At 39.9% G+C, this 22,796-nt stretch overlaps 5 protein-coding genes and 1 long non-coding RNA gene across 7 annotated transcripts; 2 read left to right on the top strand and 4 right to left on the bottom strand.

The window, feature by feature from the left end:
* Positions 1-1,865: 1,865 nt before the first annotated feature.
* Positions 1,866-4,349, bottom strand: ca4b (carbonic anhydrase IV b). The gene is made up of 8 exons (XM_077722851.1): positions 4,301-4,349; positions 4,176-4,220; positions 3,934-4,098; positions 3,679-3,824; positions 3,507-3,599; positions 3,111-3,177; positions 2,667-2,830; positions 1,866-2,355 (listed from the first exon to the last, which is right to left on the bottom strand). The coding sequence occupies exons 1-8, from the start codon at positions 4,347-4,349 to the stop codon at positions 2,182-2,184; spliced, it is 903 nt and encodes a 300-aa protein (XP_077578977.1). The 3' UTR covers positions 1,866-2,181.
* Positions 4,350-4,851: 502 nt separating this feature from the next.
* Positions 4,852-7,942, top strand: LOC144200781 (dehydrogenase/reductase SDR family member 11-like). 2 transcript variants are annotated; one of them, XM_077723093.1, is made up of 7 exons: positions 4,852-4,916; positions 6,225-6,434; positions 6,494-6,588; positions 6,719-6,848; positions 6,927-7,019; positions 7,465-7,530; positions 7,619-7,942. In XM_077723093.1, the coding sequence occupies exons 1-7, from the start codon at positions 4,887-4,889 to the stop codon at positions 7,658-7,660; spliced, it is 666 nt and encodes a 221-aa protein (XP_077579219.1). In that variant the 5' UTR covers positions 4,852-4,886; the 3' UTR covers positions 7,661-7,942. The 2 variants fall into 2 exon arrangements, with proteins under 2 accessions (XP_077579219.1, XP_077579217.1); XM_077723091.1 differs by lacking the exon at positions 4,852-4,916 and adding an exon at positions 5,430-5,680.
* A 1,439-nt stretch (positions 7,943-9,381) lies between these two features.
* Positions 9,382-12,476, bottom strand: proca1 (protein interacting with cyclin A1). The gene is made up of 4 exons (XM_077722773.1): positions 12,058-12,476; positions 11,329-11,461; positions 11,111-11,245; positions 9,382-11,028 (listed from the first exon to the last, which is right to left on the bottom strand). Exons 1-4 carry the CDS (start codon positions 12,278-12,280, stop codon positions 9,504-9,506), a joined length of 2,016 nt encoding a protein of 671 aa, XP_077578899.1. The 5' UTR covers positions 12,281-12,476; the 3' UTR covers positions 9,382-9,503.
* Positions 12,477-13,696: 1,220 nt separating this feature from the next.
* Positions 13,697-17,164, bottom strand: LOC144200547 (ras-related protein Rab-34-like). Its single transcript, XM_077722774.1, has 11 exons — positions 16,792-17,164; positions 15,895-15,977; positions 15,665-15,756; positions 15,520-15,585; positions 15,345-15,446; positions 15,197-15,261; positions 15,065-15,116; positions 14,867-14,948; positions 14,668-14,758; positions 14,364-14,471; positions 13,697-14,282 (listed from the first exon to the last, which is right to left on the bottom strand). Exons 2-11 carry the CDS (start codon positions 15,967-15,969, stop codon positions 14,212-14,214), a joined length of 804 nt encoding a protein of 267 aa, XP_077578900.1. The 5' UTR covers positions 15,970-15,977; positions 16,792-17,164; the 3' UTR covers positions 13,697-14,211.
* Positions 15,539-17,280, top strand: LOC144200549 (uncharacterized). Its single transcript, XR_013327140.1, has 3 exons — positions 15,539-15,805; positions 15,872-16,001; positions 16,999-17,280. It is a non-coding gene; the product is annotated as an uncharacterized LOC144200549 (long non-coding RNA).
* A 16-nt stretch (positions 17,281-17,296) lies between these two features.
* Positions 17,297-20,743, bottom strand: tlcd1 (TLC domain containing 1). Its single transcript, XM_077722775.1, has 4 exons — positions 20,306-20,743; positions 19,385-19,467; positions 18,644-18,726; positions 17,297-18,302 (listed from the first exon to the last, which is right to left on the bottom strand). Exons 1-4 carry the CDS (start codon positions 20,509-20,511, stop codon positions 17,907-17,909), a joined length of 768 nt encoding a protein of 255 aa, XP_077578901.1. The 5' UTR covers positions 20,512-20,743; the 3' UTR covers positions 17,297-17,906.
* Positions 20,744-22,796: the final 2,053 nt, after the last annotated feature.

The raw sequence follows: 22,796 nt of genomic DNA, 5'->3' as shown, positions 1-22,796 counted from the left end.
AAATGAATAACACCCTTCATTTATTTTTAGGTTCAAATTCTAATCCAATATTTTTAGCCTCTTTAAAAACAACAAGTATTCTATTGTTTTTTCCAGACTTAATTTAAACATGAGGGAATATCACAATCAAATTGTATAACTTTTGGACAATTAAAACATGTACTTTTTGTCATTCCGATCATGACATTTACATTTTTTAACTGAAATCTATTAATTGAATTTTGCCAGCAAAAAACAGTAACCCGAACATTACCCTGAATAAAAACCACACAGAGCTTGTTGGGGGACTCTAACACAATTTAAATTCATTTCAAAATATTTTTCCAAACATAAATTCATGCAATTTATCCTCAAACGATGCTTTCTTCTCTTCCTTTGTAGCCCACAATGCAGTCATCCATAAAGTAGGAAACACTACACACCGTTGACCTTTTTTTGCAGTGCTTTCTACTTTATGCTGAACAACACTGAACAATTAACAACTTGTAAATTCCTCCTTCTGGATTTAGCAGTCTTGAAAACCTTCTGGAAGCAGAAATGGTATTTCAAAAAATTAACTTTGCATGAAAATTAAATTATCTTACCAGCAGATGTTCAGAGTCCTGTAAAAGAAAGACAAGGAGAAGTGAGTATCCGCTATTTATCGACTAGTCGGAGGCACGTGCTTCATACAGGAAGTGATATTTTCCTTTCCGTTAAAATTTTGTGGTTTTTATAAAAAGTGTCTTATTTATAGATTAAATTAAACTTAATCTTTTATTTTTTTAAAGTTATTTATACTGAATTATCCAAGTAAATGCCAATTTGTTATTATGCTGCAAAAGGAGAACATTTTAAAATTAAATAGGGATGTTTATTTAAAAAAAATGCATATTTAAACTTTGCTAAAACTCACTTGTCAAATTCTTTGTCAGATTTAACACTCAGAAAATTCAATCAATTGACAAACAGGCCTTGGTTTTATTCGTAGTGCTTCCACAGAATAACATAATACATCCACACTTTGCTACATTGAAACTGCTATGCTAAAGCTAACAAACGGATGGTTTTCATTATTTTATTATTATTATTATTTGTGCCATTAAATAAGAATAATTTCAGGTTAGTCTTGAGCGATTAGTTTAAAAAAAACAAAAGTTTACTAAGTGCCATAAAAGCCGTGCATTTTGTAGTTATACTACTAATGATTTCTGCATTCTTATGTGAATTTGCAAATGTTTTTAGAATATCGCACAATATGAAAGTTTTTTTTTTTTGCAGATTATTCGGCAGGAAGTGTTCATAACTCTCATATCTCCGCACCCTTATGAGAAGTCCTACATTAGTGTGAATTGTGTGTGTGCGTGTGTGTGTGTGTGTGTGTGTGTGTGTGTTGAACTAAATGCAGCTTTGTGTGCACACTTGAACGTTGCAAAGAGGAACGTCGTCACGTCAACTAAAACCACAAATTCAGAGAACAGGAAGTGAGTGACAGTAGAGTGGCACCTCACCTTTTTTGGGGGGATTTTTTTCTTTTTTACAGTCAATGATCATGTTTCAGTGCTGTTGATGACAGTAGATGTCTAATCTATTTGAATTTAAACAGGCTGGCATCGCTTCTCAATGAGTATTAATGTATTTATATTTTTAAAGCAGTAATACTGTCAAGTTATATTCCAAAAAAGTTAGAAGAAAATGGTTTGGAAATAGATAAGCTAAGAATGGGGGTTAGGGACTCATGAGTCAGTGAAGAAAGTGCATGACGATGCAGATTTGTCTATTCTTGCACAAAAGGATTATATCCAAAGTGGTCCTGTGTGTATATATATTTACTATATATATATAGGGTTAGGAAACAGTACACACAGACACAGTAGGCAGTGGCAGTTATTTAAAAAAGCCTTCATTAACTTTCCGTCAGATGCTTTTACTGTAAAGTTTCACTTCTGTAAAATACTCCCTGGACTTATTAAATAATAAAGTATAACATTAATTGGCAAGAAGTGCTAAAAGGTTGATCAACTTTCTAAATATTTAACTAAACTAAACTTTTCAACGTTTAGTAAGAGTACATACAATATAGAAATGGTAGTGGTTCTAGCATGGAACCTTGAGGTACACCTTTAATTCATTGGCTGCAATTGACATCCAATCCATTGCAAGTGTTTTTTCCCAACTTGATGTCCACTTAGTATTTGCCCTTCACAGGTAGTAGTACAGTAGAAGGACTGAGGAGAGGACCACGGCGGGGGTGGGGGAAGCCGCCATGCTGCCTCCGGAACGATACACCCGCCTGGCGTTCAGCGGTTGGACGGAGCGGAACGTGTTCGCCATCGGCCTTCCGTCGGAGAAACGAAGCTGGGAGAAGGCGGACAGCTGACACCACAACAAAAGTCAAAGAAGATGGAGTCATTAAGAGAAAACAAGGTCAGATTAATACATTAACTTGCCTAAAATAATCACAAGTGCAAAAAATGTTGCAGCTTTTCTAGTTTAAATGTAGATGAAATGTCATGTTTAAATGACTAACTAAAGCTGAAAAGTGCAAAAAAAAATGTAGGAATTACTAAAGGTTATTGTGCAGGCCTTCACTGATATTTTCATCGTTTACTGTGGGTAAATGGGCCATGGGCCATAGTTTGGACACCCCTGATTTAGGCCCCATTCCAATGTTTATTTGGACTCACCTGTTGCCGACTGAGCGGTACAGTGTTTTCCAAGACGGTCCAAACAACAGATTGGGCGCAGTCCGGTGTGGTCAGGGAACCATGGTAACGGTAGTAATCTCTCAAATGGTCGTGTGGGGGGAGGAACATTTGCAGGGAGATGCCATGTACTATTGTTTTGTTGGCTGTACGTGGGAAATATCAAGAAATTAAACGACCACCAGAATGAGCTAATTGTTATTGTCGGTTAAATACCGTTCAACCTATTATATAAACTTTTTTTTTTTTTGTGTACATTCAGGCATCTTATCGTGTCAGAAATTGTACTTTGGCACATTGTGAACATGCACATGTGTATAATATCTAAATCATATCGAGAACACACTTACACTTTGGCACTTTACATGCACCTATAGATGTGTCATATCATCTCATATCATGTTTAGCATAGCCGTGGAAACTTACAAGGTCGTGGGATTCTACTCAGAGCCTTTAGGAGGGGTTCCAACTTTTTGTTGGCAGAATTGGATTCCTGGATAAGAAGTTGAAAAGAATAAAATGCACAAATTTTCATTGGAAGTTCTCCAATATGGTGTCAACCAGTGACATGTATTATATTTCTTAAAGAAAAGCCAGAACGTTTATTTAAAAAGACTTAATGTGGTAGAGAAAAAGATAGATCGGGTCGTAACTAAATAAAAATTGGTTTTTTTTTTTTTTTTTTTACTGTGGAGTACAACAAGGCTCTGTTCTAGAGCCATTGTAAATGCCTTAAACATGTCATACTACATTTTTTTTGAAATTCTTAATTTAATAATTTTTTAACTCAAATAAAACATCAACATTGCTTTTCTAGCAAACCTGGAAGAAGATGCCGAGAACAGCAAGGCCTTCTGGATCACTCGCAGCCTGCGACAATGATTCGTATCCTTCCTTAATGTGCACAATGTGCATCTGCAGGTCGGGAGGAAACAAACACAAGTATGTATTACAATTCACTTTTTCTATTGTTTGGTAAATATTGTGCACATACTTCCATGGGATAAAGTTCGCCATCTATTGTGTGCTCAGAGCCCGGACCACCATCTTTGCCCCAGTGGAAGTGGAGTTGAAGTGCGGTGTATGTTGTCGACAGATTCCCTCCTTTGATTTGTATACCGCCAGGTAAATCCAGTTGCACTACAACAAGTACACAAACAAATTAAATACGTATGTCAGGGTACCACTGTATGTGCTGTACAAGTTCCAAAATGGCACCAATGATTGAGTTTAGTCTGTAAAACGGTACCTGTATGGCCATTGTTGGAGAGGTTTCCATGAAAAGCGTGCCGATACCCCAGAAAGTGAAATGGCGCCAACCTCTGGTCCGGTAACACTTTCCTGGTCACAATGTTGACGGGCGATTGCGATCTTCCATTACACTGTGGAAAACTTCTTCCCCATTGGTCGGGCCCTGGCAAAAAAAAGACCCTTATTAATGCGTCATTTTCATTTTTTCTTCTTCTTAGCAATTGTGCTCTTGAGTTTTACCTAAACAAGTGTTACTGCAAGACACTTGGGTCTGGTAACACCAATCTAGATGTTTAAAATTGACATTTTTTTTAATGATATGACATCATAAGACTTTGTGATGAGAAGCATTGAGATGTTCCTACCTTGCCCAGAGGCCAACTCCAGGAATGACACCAACAAAAATGTCCACATTGGCAATAGCCTGTTTTGTATTTTATTTTTTTGGCCCAAAACGTCAGACGTCTTGTTTTTATAAACTCGGGGCCATTGGAGGGGCCTCCGCCCACTTTGCTTTTATGACTTATCCTTATGAGATAGGCAAACAATGACACAAGCTATAGATAAAAATATACAAGCTTTGGACTCAAAGAACGTCCAAATTGATTGGTTAGAACAGCCAATCTTATGTTTTTTTTCCTTTATCTTCCATGTTGCTACCGTTTTCTTGGAAAGTACAGTTAACTTTTCACTTTTACTTACAGTGGGTGTAAATGGATTAGACCGTTGTGAATAAAATTGATTATTTTGCCTACTATAACAATATTTTATATTAATTGAATGATAAAATAGATGAGTCAGGGTTTTCTCAAAATTGCTGAGCTCTGTGCTGATTTAAAAACAAAAAAGCTATACAGTGTACAGTATTTTTCTGCAAGGTAAAATTTAATTTACACATGTTTTTGTTTATTTCTAGGCTCCAGCGCCCCGTAACCTTGACAACCATAATGGATGGATACACTTTTTCCTGTTAAACACTTGGTGAGAACATTTTGAACATTTTCTTGCAATTTAAAGCTTTGTAATTAGGTTCTCACTGCATTTTTGGTGGGGTGTTTACTTTATTTGGTACCCCATTAAAGAGAAAGACAATTGGAATTGATTAAAAGAAAAATAATATATAGAACTCTCTATATGCAAACCTTAATGCATGCTTTACATCAAAATTAAATCCAATCATAAAAGGAAATCATGCAATGTAAGCATTCTCGTGTATATCACATTATAAAGCTAAATATCCCAATGTATTCTGTAAAGCAATACGTAGTAACATAGTCATTTGTCAGCCATTTTGCGACGGGGCCATTCGATGAACATTGCATGAACGCCAGCAAAGTGTGTTGTATTTTGAGATAGCTATAAAGTTCTAAAATGTTAACTTATTTCAAAAGCCGAAATTTGACGGCATACTGAAAAGTTAATTTAACTTATTTTCAACATCAAGCTTTAAAATTAACCACATCCATGTTTTTTTTAACCAAACAGTGGGCGTGGTTACTTGCGCGGTGCATTCAATTGTCTGGGAACATCAAGCATTGAAAGAAGTCGGAAAGTTAGCGCTCCGTAATTATTAGACAGTGTGCCGTATCTTTGCCAAAAGCAAGCCGAATTTGATGGAGCGCTGGCGGGGCAGAACGGCTCTGGTCACCGGTGCCTCGGTCGGTATCGGGGCGGCCATTGCCAAAGAATTGGTCCGTTTCGGAATGACAGTGGTGGGCTGCGCTCGGGACGTGGATAAAATAAAGGTTGGCACCTACCACTTTAACAATTTGTGAGAAAGTGTAACTGCGTCACATGGAGTTGGCTAGTACATGCTAATCTGCCAACAGAAAAAGTTTGTGTATATTCCAAACGAATTTAATAAATATCCAGTAGATCCTTGCTGGATTTGTTGTGTTTTGATACGTGTGTTGTTAGTACAGAAACAACCATATATGGTGGATATATTTGTGTGTTTAGTTCTTTTAAAGTCACTTTATTTAGCTGTCTGAAACGCTGTCATGAAAACTAGTTAAACTTATGAGCGTCCCTTGGACCTGTTCAATTATTGACTTTAGCATTAGATTATTTACCTTTAAACAAACAAATTGAGCTGTTGGGACTAAGGTGACCTGGAAATAAATGTCAGATAACATCTAAACTGTTGATGCAACCAATGTTTTGGTGCTATACAGTTTCAACTGAAAAATTGAATATTTTGTGAAATTTCAATGCAATTTAGCATCACTAGTCCCATAGTTTCATTGTAATAGTTTGACAACCCATGTCTGACAATGTCTCCCCCCCCAGGCCTTAGCAGTCGAATGTCAGGGTGAACGACTCCCGGGTATCCTGGTGCCGTTCAAGTGCGACCTGACCCACGAAGAGGACATCACGTCCATGTTCAGCGCCATCAAAAAACAACACAAAGGCGTGGACGTGTGCATCAATAACGCGGGGTTGGCCCACCCGGAACCCCTGCTGAGCGGCAATACTTCTGGCTGGAAGAACATGCTAGATGTACGTTGGCCAAGTACGTGCCTAATGCATTTGTCTCATTTGGTGTCATTTCCATGCAGGTCAATGTCCTTGGCTTGTCTATATGCTCGCGAGAGGCTTATCAGTCTATGAAAGAAAGAAATGTGGACGATGGGCACATTATCAACATCAACAGGTAACCCCACTGTTTAATCAGTTGCAAAAAAATGCTGCTATGATGCTAACTGACTTTAGATTTTTTCCACATTGTTAAAATTTTTGTGAATACAAAATAATGAGTCTATGAATGACCGATATTGTCACAGCATGGCCGGTCATCGCGTGGTTCCCAACTCCAACGTGCACTTCTACAGCGCCACCAAGTTTGCCGTGACAGCACTGACCGAGGCCTTGAGGCAAGAACTGCTTGAGGCCAAGACCCAAATAAGAGCCTCGGTACCATTCGTCTATAGTACAATGTTTTTTTTTTTTTGTGTGTTTTCAGTGTCATTTGAGTTTCTTGTCTTTTGTTAGTGTATTTCTCCCGGTGTGGTAGAGACTGAATTCGCTCTTCGGCTCAACAATGGCGACGCTGAAAAAGCAGCTGACTCTTATTCCAGATTTAAGGTAATGGTATTTGTCTATTTATTTTTTAAACATTTTTTACTTCAACTAGTAAGGAAAGGCTGTGAATGATCATACTTCATAGTGCTGACAATACGAGTCATTTTATGTTATAAAATAGATAAATAGATAGTAATATATGCCACAATACACAGTATTTAGATGCCTGAATTCCCAGCATGCCTTCTGGGGAGCTTTGGTAAAAAGTTAATAATAATTAGTTTGCTTGATTTTTAAACATCCCGGTTTTCTGGGTACAGAGACATCTACTGGCTGTTATTCGTCATTGTTACTATGTCAAGTGAATTGCATTTAATGCCTTTATTGTCATTATTCAAGTACAATGTGTGGACATTTTTAATATTTTTCTTAAATTGGGGAGTTCTGTTAAAATTGAGGAGTTTTGTTGAAATTGAGTCAAATTTTAACTCTGTTGTACCATTTGCAGCCACTGGCAGCTAAAGATGTTGCCGATGCCATCACTTATGTCCTCAGCGCCCCTCCACACGTGCAGGTGCGCTTAACCTTTGACCTTTGGAGAATAATTTAAGAAGATAAATAATCAGATGTCTCATCTTTTTTTTTGTTTTTGTCGTTTCCAGATCGGAGATGTTCAGATGAGACCCGTGAAACAGGTGTTTTAGCCCTCCTACTTCGTCTCAAGCTAAAAAGGTCTTCATTTTTTTTTAGATAATATTTTTAGCTAATCGTAAATAGCATCTCAACATTGTTGCTTATGAGCGCAGGAAATTTCTGCAAGCTTACCTTATCTTTATTAATGACATGCGTTGATGACTTTATGAGGTTTCCTTTAAGAAAGAAAGGGTCCACTGGACTTTAGCATTGATAAGATGAGAAAAAGTGAGTGAATGCACAGCAAATTCATATTTGTAGTGCTTATTTTTATTAAATGTGCTTGCCACTAAGTATTCTTGAAATATTACTTTCTTCAAAATATGCTTCCAGGTCTGGAAGATATTTATTTTTGAGAAGTAAGTATAAAAGTAGAAATGTACACACTTTGCCCATAATTTCTCGGTATTATATATATAATTTATCATATATAATAGTTGTGTCAAAATGTTACAGTTTCATCTTTCTTTAGTTAAAAAAACACAAACAAACATAGTATTATAATAATGATATTTTAGTTATATGAATATTACTTTATTTATTTAGCTTAATCTACCTGTGTGAAGCTGCCCAAATTCAATTGTAAGGTAAGTACCGTATTTTTCAGACAATAAGTCTTTTTTTTTAACTGTAGAATTGACATGATTGGACATTAATTTTAGATCAATAAAATAAGCCAAACACAAGCTTCCAATGTTACAAAATTCCTCTAACTTTCCACTAGGTGTCACTAAGGTTAGGGCCAAAAAATAATTGGTAACGACATCAATCCTGAATGCATTTTCTGCACACAAATCTTTGGCTTCAATCCATCAACTATTAGGCATAATTATACAAGTTTGTCTTTCTCTTACACTAAAAAAAAACAATATGCATCCACTCCATGACTAAATGCTGAATAGGAAAATCTTCCAATTAAACACATCAATCAATTTCCCTATGGCTCAATACAATGCTTGAGTGATGAACCCTGCTAACGAGTTCACAAATCATCAAGGCCTCCGTATTCATTCAGTCACAAAGGCCCAATAGACATTTTTCGGAATGCCGGAATTGGCAGAATTTTGTTCGAGTGCATAAATATTACTTTGTTTCCGTCAAACCGCCCTCCTTTGTTCCTTCAGCGTTCCGAAGCTGCTTTAAATGTTTGGCCGTCTTCCAAAAAGTACTCCTATACTTGATTGTTTTCCACTCTCCGACCTTTTAGCGTCGAGCTGCCGGCGGGCGGACGAAAAGACAGACGGATGCTTCGTGCGCGTTAAGTCGGAAGGCAGCATGTGAAAGTCAGCTGAGCGACGGGATTTGGCGTATTTGGCGGGATGTTAGGAGGCGAAAGTAATGCGATAAAGCTGTTCGGAGAATGTGACCTCGTCTGAAATTCAGCGAGGGTTGCGAGTGTGAGGTCAGAGTCCGGCTGGAACAAAAGAGCCTAGTAGGTTCAAATTGTCTTGCGTCGTCTACGGTCGTTTACTGGGAAGAAATGAGCTTAGGGCAAAAACTAATGGGCTTTGTGTCCTGAATAGTCCTAATTTCAATTATTTAATGCAGCAAATTATAGACCCTTTCATAGGTCATAGGGTTGGCCAATTTCATCTGTTGGTGGAAAAAATGGTTTGGACCAGATGTAACAAACCTTTTCTAAACAAATTTAACATCTAAATTAACTAAGAAGACCTAAAAAACATTAAATTCCAGAATTAAACCCAAAAACGGAAAAACCAGAGCAGAAACATCAGATGTACTTTTATGGTTTTATTCACGTCACCTACCATACCCGATCCTCACTTTACAATCACATTGTATTTGTTCATCTCATTGAAGTCGGATTTATAGTTCCACAATTAGCAAAACTAGCTAAACAGCAATTGTCAGCAATTTAACGTTCATGGCAGCTTTTCTTCTCTTCTTCCAGGCAAATTGCTCCCTGATTCTTTTCATAGACCACTGCATAGCACTGGATTTTGAGTTAGCAGATACCCGGGTTGTCGTCGACTGTTCGTTTCTGTCCGTTGTTACTACGGGTGTTGATGTCAGACCTGGAAATTCCGGAATAGAAAGTTCTCTAGGTGGCGTGTATTTCTTCTCAAACTTCTTAGCATTGTTTCGTTTCATGGCACTTGGTGTAGTTGTTGTCTTTGTGTTCTTCTGTCTCCCTTCAATGGACTTTTGTCTCTTCACAATGCTAAATGTTGAGAGGCTAGCTGCAATGGTGAGAGGAGTTGGAGGGATCTCTGTGATTGGTTCTGGTGTCGTTAGATTGAGTCGCGCTTTCCTCTTTTTTTTCCTAGACTTGTCATCTCGTCTATGATAGACTTTCTCACCAGGGTCTCGTTTGGGCTGTGACGTTGATATGAAAGTGGCAATTGGGTTAGAAGTGGTTTGGATTGCAATTTGAGGGAAATTCTCGGTAGTGGTGGTGTGTCTAAGAAATTTCGGGGTCTGTTCAGGTCGTTGTTGTGACGGGGAAATGTCTTTAAGGACATTTTGGATTTTGGTGAAGTGGACTGTAGGTGTTGGGGTCTCCGAAGCGCCTATAACTGGGAGTTGTTGTTCAGATTGTGGGTCCAGGATTGACGGATTGGTGGCAATAACTGCAGGTTGACGGACTCTGGGAGGTTGCACGATTGCCTTACCTGGCCGTTGACGTTTGCGTTGCGACTTCATGATGGGACCAAGGTTTTGGGCGGTGTCACATAAGGGTTGAGTTGCTTTGGCCTTTCTTCGTCGCTTTGTTTTTGGAGAACTTGCTTTTTCTGGTGTCAGAGAAGATGGGTCACACAGGTTGGTGTTCAAATCTAGCACTTGTTGAAATGTCTCTATGTGGAGATCGTTGGGGATTGACATGATACTGAGGTTCTTGATTAAGTTGATTTTAGGTTGAGGTATCTCCTCAAGAGAAGTCATGAGTTCTTTCTCCTTGCCTATTTTCTGGATTTTGGCTGGAGACCTAAGGTTGGTTGTGGTTTCTTCTACTGTCAATGTTTTCTTGCTCTTCTTTGGTTGCCTGTTTTTCAAGGGAGATTCAGCAGGAGGTCCAGTTAGAGGATACTTGGCAGTCTCCATCAATGGACCATGCTTCATGACCACATTGGAAGGTTTGGACCGAGCCTCACTCTCACTATGGGTGACCTTTTGATGGCCAACTTTACCCTTTCTTCTCCTCTTCTTCTTTTTATTTGCTTTCTTCTCCAAGCTTTGCGACTCTTTGTCTGTTTCAGCGCTATATTTGGAGGAAACGGTGGCGAGCACCTTGATGAAGTCCCCGCCATGGCCTTCGGAAGAAGCCTTCGTCACCTCGTCGACCATTTCTTCACCGCCATAGTCGTACGGGACCGCCTCCTTCACCACGGCGATGGGCACCTTCTCGTATTGCTTGCATCTGCCATAGATGGGAGAAGAATAGCCTTTTTTTTTTGGTTGTGGCCTGGCAAAAAAGTCTAATCAGAGGTAAAGACACTTACACGCCGTACCAGTGGCGATCGCTACACCGCTCTTCGTAGAGCAGATCAAAGCAAGGTGCACCAATCATGTTGAAGAACAGCTGGCCGACCATCCTAGAGGACGTGTTGTTGACTCGGCGGAGGCAATTTTTCAACCTGTGGTATGGAAGTGGATCTCAATACATTTGGGTGTGTATTGTCGTATAGTGTGTGTGTGTAAGTTTTGTTTTTCTACTCACGCTTCGTCACAGTCGCAGTGGCAGATGGAGTGAAACTTGAAGTTGGTGTAGCCGTATTTGTTGGAAAAAGCGTGGATGACGTGAGGACAGTGGTCGTGCGTGCGGCAGCAGCTATCCGTCTTCTCAAACCTGCCTAGAGAATGTAAGTACAGTAATCCCTCGATTAGTGCGAATTCACCACTTTACAATTTTTTCTGCTATTAATTATTATTTTATTATTTTTAAAAAAAAAGTGAAATCATGACCTTAGTTAGTAATTTTTCGAAAGATATTTTAACCCCTAAAGATTATTTTGTCACAATTTTTTTTTCAAATCCAAATGCAAAAAAAATATATAAAAAAACAGTAACGCTAGGGGGCGATGTATTTTGAGGTCATTTTTAGGCTAAGCTTGATAGCAAAGTTATGAATGAGAAACTTTAAACTACCAACAGCCCACAATCTTCATGTTCTGACTAACATCAGTATAGACACTCTTTTTAGTCCCGCCCCCAAAAGTGACTAAAAATGTACTACTACAAATTCATGACTAAATTGCAATCCTTCCACATTAAATCAGACTCATCATCAAACATATTTTCTGTATTAAGAAAGTACCCACAAAAAAAGAATGACATTTTTTTTAAGGTTAGTTAGCTTGTAAAACTTAAACATTAAGATTTTTTAACAAGTTTATCAACATTTATTCTGTCTGTATTTTTTTAAAATAAAAAACCAACCCAATCTCACCTAACTGCTCATAATCATCCGCCATGTTTCCAGCTCCACACCACAACGTCCCAGGATACGTGAACCCCCTCTTGACTCTCCTCAGCATCTCCTCGGACCCCCTCCTCTTGGCTTCCCCCACACCCACAAAAGGCAACACACCCCGCTCGGACCGACGCTCCTCCACCGTCGACGGCGTGGCGGCGTCCAGGTAAGACACCACCACCAAGACGAGCCACCACATGGCCGAGGGCAGGGGTAGAGTGGCGGGGTGGGGGCCCTCGCCACTCGGCTCCACCAGGGGGCTTTTTAGGCCTACAAACGCACCCTCCCACTCGGGTGGTCTGATGATTATTACCTTGACTACACGAGGAGGAGTTTACTGCAAATAAAATTGATTCAATACGGATGCAAACGTGTCGAGGGGCCGGGCCCAAGGGGGGTTAAATCCTTGAATGCGCTGACAGATGACCGTGAGTAACCTAGCAAGCTCCCCCTCCCCTGCCTCATTATGCGCTGCCCCTAATACTACTACTACTACTACTAACGAGTATTTGGGTCGAGGCGTGCGGAAGGAGGAGGTCAAGTCAAAGTGATAAAGGGATTGTTTACTCTTTTGCTCGCCAAAACAATAGATCGTTTTACAACTGAAGCATGGTTGTCTTTTTATCATTGTTCCACACAGAACTTCAAGTTATAGCAAACTAACTTGCTTGATAACCTTTCTACACCATTTCTACAGAAATGGTATAGTCCGGAGGATTTTGTTAAGGGTTTATTTGGGGTCATGGAACCTTTCAAAAGGGGAATTGTTGTCCAATTAGTTGAAATGATTTGAATCCATTCAGGAATGAGGGCAAATATGTTAAATATGTCTTATGGTTGGGATTTCTATTAGTGAGAAAAGATAACATTTGGACAGACTTTCCCCAAGATGACATCCTATGGATTTTATCGTCCAATCACGGGTCTGGGAACCTTTTTGACAAATGGGGACTTGATCAAATGACTTTTTCTACTAAACCCTTCCCGTCAAAGTGACAATTTACGTTGGGAACAAAGATGCGTGGATGTTTCTTCCTTCGCCATGGAAACAAGCATGAACCGTCCGTGAGTTCCATTTTAATGCAAAAGCAAATAAGGGAGGGGGGCTTGTATTGTGGCCATAGCAGAACCCCCAAAACAGCTTGTACCCCCCAAAAACACATTTCAGCCTTTGCGAGGGACTGTTTTACTTTGCTGAGTGTGCTAAAAGAAAAGGCTCTTGTCAGCTTTTCAATCACAAGGTTGCTCTTAGCCGGTCGGGCGCGGGCACAGGCCGATCCTCCAAGTACACCAATCGGATTGGAGGAAGGCGGAGAGAAATGATGTCAAATGGTCAGAGGCGACGCGCCACTTCATCATGTAGGAGGAGGTGGTTGCTAGACTTCTGGGGAAAGTCCTGGGACGACTTTTTGGGGGAAATTGCAATGCTGCCTTCTAAAGGACAACGTGGCAAAGCGCCTTGGCTTGGGAAGGGGAAAATGGAGGGTGTGTGTTGTCAAAAGAAGGAAAAAAGGGATGGTTTTGTCATTTTTGAATCATTTTAGAGGTATTTTTTTCTCTATTTAATTTTCTAAGGCTTTTCTTCAAGAAATAAGTGAGAAAGTAAAGACATTCCTTTCATAGAAACCATTTATTGTCGACAAAAAGTAACACGTCAACACATTTCAGGATGTTTTTAACACTCATCTGTAACAAAAGAGCAGTTAAAGCTACTAAATAGTTTACGTTTATTGACATGATGAGTTTTGTTATGTACGATTAACTACAGATGCGAAAAAAAGGCATGTAAAAAGTGCTTTTTTTGATTTTTTTCTTTGTTTGTAGAGTTTAAATGAAGCAGTCCCTCCAACATTCACGTTAACGTTCAATTTCCACTGACGAGATGAGCGACTCTTTGGCTTGAAGACGGCAGTTTGAGTCTCGTGTCCACGCAGGTACTTTAAAATTCTAAAAAAAACTTCTCTTTTTGCACTTATGTAAACTGATGTCATGCCACTAAAAATAGCAATTTCAATACTTTCTTGTAATATAGGTATTATGGTCTTTGCATTCAGTCAATTTCTAGTGCATTTTCTTTAAATATATTACACTTTTCATCCCTTTCGTACCATTCGCCTTTTCTTTGTGGGATCACTGACAGCACGCTGGTTGTTTCTTTTTCTTGGATGCGCTGTATAGGCTGCTAGTATTGCTTTGGATTTCTAGAAGAAAAGGGCCATTAAAAGGTTTTTTTTTAATTTATTTTTGTTTGACTTAATAGATATGTCCTATTTTCTACTTACTAACGATGTTGCCAATTTGCCTGGTTCCGCTTTTCTCCAACTCGGCGAGGACGTTGATTTCGAAGGACAGCGATGCCACTCGGAAAAAGAACTCTTTCACGTTCTCCCCTGAAAGTGCAGATGATTTTGGTGAGTTGTATTCATAATAATATAACAATATTCTACCATTATTATTATAGTATTGTTGTATTTCTTTGAAACAGAAAAAACATACATTATAAGCTAGTTTTTTTACATAAAAAAATATTGACTTTGCATCACATTACGATATTAAACAGATATTTTTTAAATGACACTTGCTCACCCGTCAGAGACGATAGCGTCCAATACTCAGCTCGCATCTCTTGCGCCATCTGAAGGGCGTCCTGTTCAATCTTCAAGTACTGAGCGGGCGACTGCACAACAACAATAACAACATTCTAACACAGATTCCCCAAAATCCATGCAAACTTCCATAGGAAGGATTGACAAAACAGAAGATGATAAAAGAGTAGCAGGCCTACACTCATGTCTTTCTTGGTGCCGACCAGAAAGAGCTGAACAGCTGTAGGGTCATTTTCTCTTAGGGCGTCCTCCAGCCATTGCCTGAAAACCAACCATGACAACTCACAAAAAAAAACACTTACATTCTAATTCTAAACATGACCTAATTGCCCCAACAACTTATGAAGCAACCTCGGCATTCAAATAAAACACGTCACCTGGTGTGATCTAAAGACGCCACGTCGGTTACGTCAAAAACGATGATCACCACTGCAAACATAGATTAATTAGCACTTGGATTGGTCGTCCATCTTAAAAAGTGACAAACTGGATTGATAAATATCAGTAACCTTGCGCTCCTCTGTAGTAGGTAGAAGCGATACACTTGAATCTCTCCTGACCTGCCGTGTCCCACCTTACAGGTCCAGTCGAGAAAAAAGAATGGTCACGGGAGGTCGTCATGACAACTCTGCGACATCCATTGCGATCGAGACTTACAGCTGCAAGGTAAATGGGACGCCCAGCACTTCAAAGCGCTCAATCTCAAAATCAACGCCGATGGTGGCCTTGTAGTTCTTGTCGAAAATGTCCTTGCAAAACCTTCAATAGGAAGCAACGATTTACAAATAGTGTTGAGGACCAATCTTTGTAATTCATTGGTACTGTGTCTAACCTCTTAATTAAACAGGTTTTGCCTACAGCCAAGTCGCCAACCACAATGACCTTGGAGGTTTTGAACCTGCGGGAACCGAGATAAGAGGCGTCAAGTGGTGAACGCCCTGCGGGGAATGTTGTCTTACTCGGATCGGGACACATACCCGACCGTGCCGGTGCGCTGTTCTTGGCACGCTGTTTTCACTTTGGGGTCGAAGTCGCCCTCCACGTGGAGCGCCGCATCCTTGCGGAAACACTGCGAATAAAATGGATGGCCGACATTTGTTTGGACATTTCACAGCAAGGTAAATCAATGAAATGTTTGTTTTCTACCAAGACGTTAAAAAAATAATATTTTTGCATTATTTCAGGATTAAAAATGGCGTGGATTTACGTGAGGAAGCTGCGGGATGATGCGGTCCTTGCGGACCGGTGGGAACACGCTCATGGATGAACCTCGTGTCGACATCAGGCCTCCTGGTGAAAATAGAAGATGATGATGTAAGTAAAAAAGTATTTTATTCTGAAATCCAAATTATCAAAAAAAAAAAACAACTAAATACAACTACGCTACTATCATGACCAACAATCAATCACCAAGTAACTAAATTAGGCGTTTAAAAAAATGTAACAAAGCCCAGAAACACCCAACGCTTTTACTAATACTTTAAAAAATGATCTTATTTGGAAATATTTAGTTTGTGGAAGCATTGGGAGGAGCTGTGCCCGTTGCCATGGCGACACTAACACACTAGCAACCGCTCGCCTACTTGCAAAACTTTGCTTGTTAGCCGACCAAAAGAGCCCAAGTATCATAACAATGCACAAATTTGCAATTATTTGATCATAATATTGCCGAATTGTGGGATAGGGACTATTTTTTCTTGTAAAAACGATGTGTGTGGTCCTCCTCGAGGGCTTGTTGAAAGAATGCTGGGTGAAAAAATGACTCACGTTTACGAAAATAAAGCCAAAGAACAACTAAAAACACCTTCAAATCGTGATAAATCGCAAAAACACGGAAGCAGCAGACGACTTAAATCGGTTTATCAGTTTACTTTTAATCCTATTGTTCGTAAAAACGTTATAAAGGCTTCTTTTACGCAAATGACTTGGTTACAACTAATGCATTTTTAAAGGTAGCATCTTAACAGTTATAAAAGTTACCATGCAATAGATCTTAAAGTTGTAGTTTTTAGACAGTATTTCTATTATTTTAATCTTTTTAAGAAGTTTGGAGAAGAAAAAAATGAAAAACGTTGAGTCAAGCAAAAAAAAAAGAAGACGATACCTTTAGCGAGACGAGAGGTGATTCTTCCCTTTTTTATCCACCCTTTGCTCCCCTTTATTAGCCAAACGTCCTTGAGTGCAAGGCCAATACGTTGTTACTCATAGCAAAATGGATGAAACGTGGATTTTGATGCCGAACGATGGCCAAATAAACCGAGGACAAAAAGAAGCAGCCACTGGAGAGTCAATGCATTTCTCTTTGGCGCAGCGTGACCCCTGCTGGAAGACTTGGGAAGTGTATCGGACGTGATGTCACAAGAAATGCTTCGCTGCATTCGGCCCAAGGCAGTCGCCGGCGAAACTGATTGGCATCCATCTTAGGTCGGTGACTTCCAAGGCAGACTCCATTGGAACAGATGTAAAGTGAGTGATTTTGTCCTTAAAGCATCTTATTTAATTTTCTGAAACACTTTATCCTCACTAGTGTCACGGGGCGTCTTTAACTCGACAGGTAAAATACAGTCATTAGTATTTGAACAACAGCACCAGAAACAAGAAGACATTCCTTTTAAATTTTTTACTCATGATTAAAATACACACCTGTTATCCCTCATTAGAACACACATTATTGCCTCTTTTTTTTTTAAAAATGGGAGCATTCTTTGAAAAAGAAAGCAATATTCTGGATTATTTTTTGGTCTGTTCAAAGGCACTTTAGTTGAGGCACTGTGGAACAGGTCAGCTATCATATCTTCATTTCTGTCTGTTTCCTGTTAATTTTCTAAACTAAAATAATCCACCCATCCGTTACTCCACCCGAGTCCATGTTCACCATAAATGTATGAAATAGTACATCAAAAGTAAACAACCTGACAGGTGCTGCCATTTTGACATTGTACAATCCATTGCCATTGTCATGTTTGAGATATATTGTTGTCTGGACTATTTCAAGTCTTTGTGGAAGTTCAACATTCAGGATTCTAACCTACAACCTCTTGCCCGCGTGACAAATATGTCAAACCAACTTCACCTAACTCAAGTACAACACCCCCCCGAATCCAAAACTTTTCAGCATGCGCCTCCAAAATGCTCGGTTAGTTCCTTCCATGTAGTCAGTGCGAACAAAACAAAACCCAACAATTGGACAACACGGGTACGATTAAAAAAGCCGCTTCTTCAATCAGTGATGAACTTCTTGGTGTCAAGTTTCCCGTTTTGAGTACCGTGGCCGGCGTGCCGAAAGAAGTCGGAGCGGATGAGGCGGAAAAAGTAAATCAAAATCATGATGTTCATGATGATCAGGGCGCACATGAAAAAGAAGGCACTATCCAGCTTGGAGTAGTTGATGGCGATGTACCAGGTGATATAGAATTGCGTGCAAAGACGGAAGGCCACAAAGGTGAAAAGGTTAACCACTTTGTTGATGCTGTAGACGGTCGAGGAGGCGGCGCCCGCCGCCTTGAGTAGCAGCCGTAAATGCAACGTCACGCTGTTCACCTCCACTAGTAACGCGATCACCGCGGCGCCCACGTACAGGTGCGTGTAGAGGGCGAACAGGAAGCTGGAGATCACCTGAACGCACAGCGGTAGACGGGGATGATTAACATGGGGTCGCCACATCGCGTCTTGCAAATATTTTATAAGTATTTTAATGGCATGTCACAATTGGAGATTATTTCAATGGCCACTAGAAGGCAGTGTTTACCTTTGGGAGTTCAATAGTATACAGCAAGGCTTTAGAAAGTCCAAATAATATTAAATAGAAATAATGTACATTGCGGTTTTTCGCCTATTGCGGTGTGTCTTGGAATTTATGAACCACGATAAATGAGGGACTACTGTAGAGGTGTAGACTGCAGCCCTTTCTGGAATAGTTTGGGGACCACTGTCTTACTGTAATGACCTTTTCTTACCAGCGCATGATGGATGAGGAATTCCCAAGATGTTAAGGCGTTTCCCGAAAAGAGGATGTCAAACGTGTCACCTACGAAGTAACCTGGAGAGGAGAGAGACAAGGTAAAATTAGAACAATTATGATTTAAATTTGATTTCTCAAAGATGATAAATACTAGATATTATATGTATTCATTCTGCTTTAGTAGTTGCTGTATGGTCCATAAAACAAACTACACCCTCAACTTTAAAATACAGTAGTTTTTATCAACACTTGAATTTAACCGGCGTAACTATAATACTATCATTCTGCTTCGAATCTTGTATTGTAGTACTTGTTTTGCCTTTTTAGGCGAACTGAGAGTCCTTTTGTGCCTGGGAATGAGTGGCACGCTGTGGCTAACACACACATACACACACATACACACACGAGCACCGTGTCATTGTGTGTGTGTGTGTTCGACAACAACACAACCAAGTGTTGTTATGGCAAAAACCTCCACAGATTTGTGTTTGGTGTGTACAAACGCCTCCCAAGAGGGATTATGATCGTTGCATCGTCACGGTGATTTGAGTCGCCACTAGTTTAGTAGTAATTAGCAAACAGGTGAGGGGGCGGGGCCTCAGCTTTTGTTTTGTGTTGGATACCCAGACCTAGCAGCAAAGTTGTTCTATATTGGTTTTGTTTTTATGGATTTTAGTTGTATGGCGAGTGTGTAAGTGTTGAGGCAGATAAGGAAAACGGTGATGCGTTCACTGACCTGTTGAAATGCACACGAGCAGGTAGGACTGGGGCGTGTGGTACCTGTGGATGTCGCTAATGGTCTCAGGCCAAATCAACACACTGTGAGGAGTAGAATACACATAAACATGTTAGGGTTAAATGTTATTCCATTTTTTTTGTACAGTCATCCTTTTGGTGGCTTGGTGGCGTACTGATAAAATAAACAAGGAAACGCCTCTAAATCAGGTTTTCCTTCTTGTCTAAACATTACATTGAAATGTCTTAACCCTAACCCAATTTCCATTCACTGCCAAGTACCCCCGCCCCCCCGACACATACTTTTTTTCATTGTCTTCTAAACCAAACCCAACTTTCCTTGAGAGCTCCTTCACTAATAAACTTTAATGACTCGCCCAAAAATCTGGTTTTTCCGGTTGATGTCCACCCCTAACATGTTTGTCTACTTCTACAGTTATGGCCAACAAGTGGAATATAAACCTTTTGGCTTACAAACCTGTCCAAACCTGCCCAAACCCTGTAGCACTAACCGTGGAAATGGGGAATAACAGTCTCCCCAACTGGCAAAACTTGGATTATAATTTATTTTTTTTTAAAAGGGCTCTTGTGCACCCCCAAACAAATTGCGCCCTGGGGGGTCGTTCACATTGCTCATAGCAAAAACGCTCCCTCGACCTTGAGCAAGTAAATACTCCACTGTAGAGAATTGCGGGTAAAATTCCCACTATCCCAAGTATTGCAGCCCTCAATGAAGAATCTTGACATTTCAAGAATACTTTTGTATACAAAGAAGCCATCTATATAATGTAATTAAGAAGGGAAAATCATTGTTTTAGACGTTTTACTCTATCAACAATCATAGGAACATATTTTCACTATTACACTATTATTTGTTAATGTTATAGCACGTTAAACTCAGAATGAATTGTTAGATTGGTACCTGGAGAAAGCCCACGTCCCAGAGATTAACGAATGCACGATGGAAATGTTAAGGTTCCTCCACCTCCACAGTTGAAATTCATCCCGACGCACCACTTTAGGCGTCGGTAGTTGCCCTAAGAGGAGGGTTACCAGCTTGAAAAGGACGGCGAAAAACAGCACCCACGGCCCAGGGTGCTCCTTCAACACGGCGACGAGGGCCTCCATCCTCGTTCGCCTCTGCCGTCCGGGTGGATGAGGTGGGCGGGTTTGCTTTACGCGCGGTATTCAGTGGGAGTCGTGTGGCGTGATGTTTGTGTTTGCTCTCAGTCAAACTCAGGGGGAAAAAAAGAAAAAAAGAAAAAGGGCGTGCGGGAGCGCTCGCCTGTTGCGCGCCGGGGGTTGGGGCTCTGAATTCGGCGCCGAGTGAAGGATAGAAGCGCCTGGGTGTGGACTCGCTACGTCTTGCTTGAGGGCTGCACCCATCAGGCCACGCAACTATTTGAGTAGAGGGGAGGAGCAAGGCAAAAAACGTGGCAGGCGACATAACCAAAGTGGATGCCTATAGAGTAAAAGACACTTCAAAGTAAGGGTGGATCTATAGGGGGGCCCTACTGGGGGCCTGGCCTTTTGGCCCGCTTGCTTTTTTGGCTGTCGAGGGGGCGTGGTTGGGGGGAGCCGAGAGGATAAAACAAAGCTGTACCTCTACTAATGAAGTTAATTGGTTCCAGAAGTTTTTTTGTCACTTGAACATTTTGTAAGGAGAAGTGTACTTTATATGTAAATTATTTAATTTGTTCCACTGTCCTTACAAAAATACCAACTATTCCATTTGAAATTGGTCAAAGTGAGGAAACACATGAGAGAAAATTAATAATAATCCCCCCCCCCCCACTGTCGTTATAATGGGAGATGTGATACCCATGTTTGTCCGCCAGGGGGCGACAATAGCCCCCTTTCCATATCTCGAGTCACTCATTTGCATTTAAAAGAAAAAAATCGTAACATGAAAATGTTGTATCTAGAGGCATTTGTAAGTAGAGGTATGACTGGAGTATAAGTATATTCGAGGCTATCATTTTGTGGTCGTAGCATTCCTAAACGAAGCGCACACATTACACACCCATTTCCGACACCTGGATGACAGCTGCATATTCAGCATTTGAAATACATATTGTACCTATGTGTCAACTGGATATTATTCCTGGATGGCTCATTTCAGACTGCAGTATTTTATATGGAAAGTTTTCTTCTGATTAGATAGAAAATTGAAACAGATTGAAGGATAATGTTTTTTTCTTGTTTTATAGTCGAGAGGAAAAGTTAAATATTGTATCATATGAAAATTGCATGTAATATTTTTTTATAATACATTTGAATTTGGAATTCTATTCATGCTAAAATGAACTTCAAGTAAATTATAGAATAGTTTTGTGTATTTTCCAAGTCTCAAGTCCATTTTTTCCCCTTTTACAGTCCATCATCCCCATAAATTCACTTGTATTCCCAAACATCTGGTTTAATTTACTATGCCACAAAATAACCTTTGGTTATACTTGGCAAGTGTGTACTTTACTGTAGAAAAAAAACATTTATCACTAGATGTCAGCAAAAGCACATGTCGAGGAAAAACTGTTTTATGGATTTTACAGTTCTCCACTTGAACAGAAGATGGCAAAAGAAATACTTAAAAAGGCCTTTTTAATGGAAGAGTCTTACAAACTTTCCCATTTTTAGTTGGAATTCCACTTTTGGTTCCAGAAGACTGCATTTAGAGATCGAATTTAGGATTTTTTTCAATATTTTTTGGCACAGAAATACTAAAATCATTATCTTGTTTGTCACTACTGTTGAAGTTGGGCCTATTAACCTGCCTTGTGGGAGTGTTTTGTTTTTTACGAGAGGTGAAAAGTTGAAAGCATTTGTTGGACAACAACATACGTTCTTTTTTCACATAACCTTCAAATATCCTGTTTGAGTTTCAGTGTGTCACATTCCTGGACTCTGACTCTCGCATCTTGGCTCAAGTATGTCGCCGAGCCGGTCCGAAAAGCGTCGGTCGGGCGTGTGGCAAACTTTTTCTCAAGATATGATATTCCTGAGAAAGCGTGCTAGCGGCTTTCTCAAGACGGGTTATCTTCATTCCTAGTTGTAGTCAGGAAGGAAGCGAGAAGGTGGATGTGCAATCATATGTCAAGACACGTTCTCAGATGGATGATAATAGCATCGTGGCAGTACAGGCATTTCTTTGTTGCTGTACAAAGCATTTATTATCCAACACTTGGACCACATTCCTCCAGACGGCACCCACATTTGACTGAACACATTTTACACACAGGAAAACCCCATATTTTGCAAAAAAAACACACACACTTTTTGAAATCTTTGTCTATTTTGAGATCCCTTCAAACCATTTGTATCACTTTTCTACTGAATACTCATTTATGGCATTTTCACTTTTAAAATTTCAAGATTTCCATTAATGTAAACCTGTTTAAGTACTTTGAGAATAG

Source organism: Stigmatopora nigra, chromosome 8 (genome assembly GCF_051989575.1).
Source record: "Stigmatopora nigra isolate UIUO_SnigA chromosome 8, RoL_Snig_1.1, whole genome shotgun sequence".
Taxonomy (NCBI): domain Eukaryota; kingdom Metazoa; phylum Chordata; class Actinopteri; order Syngnathiformes; family Syngnathidae; genus Stigmatopora; species Stigmatopora nigra.
The sequence above is the reverse complement of the archived record's forward strand: the minus strand, read 5'-3'. Positions and strand labels throughout refer to the sequence as shown.

Bases quoted from the DNA above. Each gene is read 5' to 3' on its own strand.
- ca4b (XM_077722851.1), bottom strand. From the start codon at position 4,349: ATGTGGACATTTTTGTTGGTGTCATTCCTGGAGTTGGCCTCTGGGCAA. The intron at 4,221-4,300 runs GTAGGAACATCT...TTAAACATCTAG, and splicing joins GGAGTTGGCCTCTGGGCAAG to ATTGGTGTTACCAGACCCAA. The intron at 3,825-3,933 runs GTACCGTTTTAC...TACTTGTTGTAG, and splicing joins CTCCAACAATGGCCATACAG to TGCAACTGGATTTACCTGGC.
- LOC144200781 (XM_077723091.1), top strand. From the start codon at position 5,549: ATGGAGCGCTGGCGGGGCAGAACGGCTCTGGTCACCGGTGCCTCGGTC. The intron at 6,589-6,718 runs GTAACCCCACTG...ATATTGTCACAG, and splicing joins CACATTATCAACATCAACAG to CATGGCCGGTCATCGCGTGG. The intron at 6,849-6,926 runs GTACCATTCGTC...GTCTTTTGTTAG, and splicing joins AGACCCAAATAAGAGCCTCG to TGTATTTCTCCCGGTGTGGT.
- proca1 (XM_077722773.1), bottom strand. From the start codon at position 12,280: ATGTGGTGGCTCGTCTTGGTGGTGGTGTCTTACCTGGACGCCGCCACG. The intron at 11,462-12,057 runs GTGAGATTGGGT...TACATTCTCTAG, and splicing joins GGATGATTATGAGCAGTTAG to GCAGGTTTGAGAAGACGGAT. The intron at 11,029-11,110 runs GTAAGTGTCTTT...CATCTATGGCAG, and splicing joins GATCGCCACTGGTACGGCGT to ATGCAAGCAATACGAGAAGG.
- LOC144200547 (XM_077722774.1), bottom strand. From the start codon at position 15,969: ATGTCGACACGAGGTTCATCCATGAGCGTGTTCCCACCGGTCCGCAAG. The intron at 15,262-15,344 runs GTAAGTCTCGAT...TGGACCTGTAAG, and splicing joins GTCCCATTTACCTTGCAGCT to GTGGGACACGGCAGGTCAGG. The intron at 14,472-14,667 runs GTGAGCAAGTGT...CTGCACTTTCAG, and splicing joins GACGCTATCGTCTCTGACGG to GGGAGAACGTGAAAGAGTTC.
- tlcd1 (XM_077722775.1), bottom strand. From the start codon at position 20,511: ATGGAGGCCCTCGTCGCCGTGTTGAAGGAGCACCCTGGGCCGTGGGTG. The intron at 19,468-20,305 runs GTACCAATCTAA...TACTCCTCACAG, and splicing joins GGGACGTGGGCTTTCTCCAG to TGTGTTGATTTGGCCTGAGA. The intron at 18,727-19,384 runs GTCAGTGAACGC...TCTCCTCTCCAG, and splicing joins GCTCGTGTGCATTTCAACAG to GTTACTTCGTAGGTGACACG.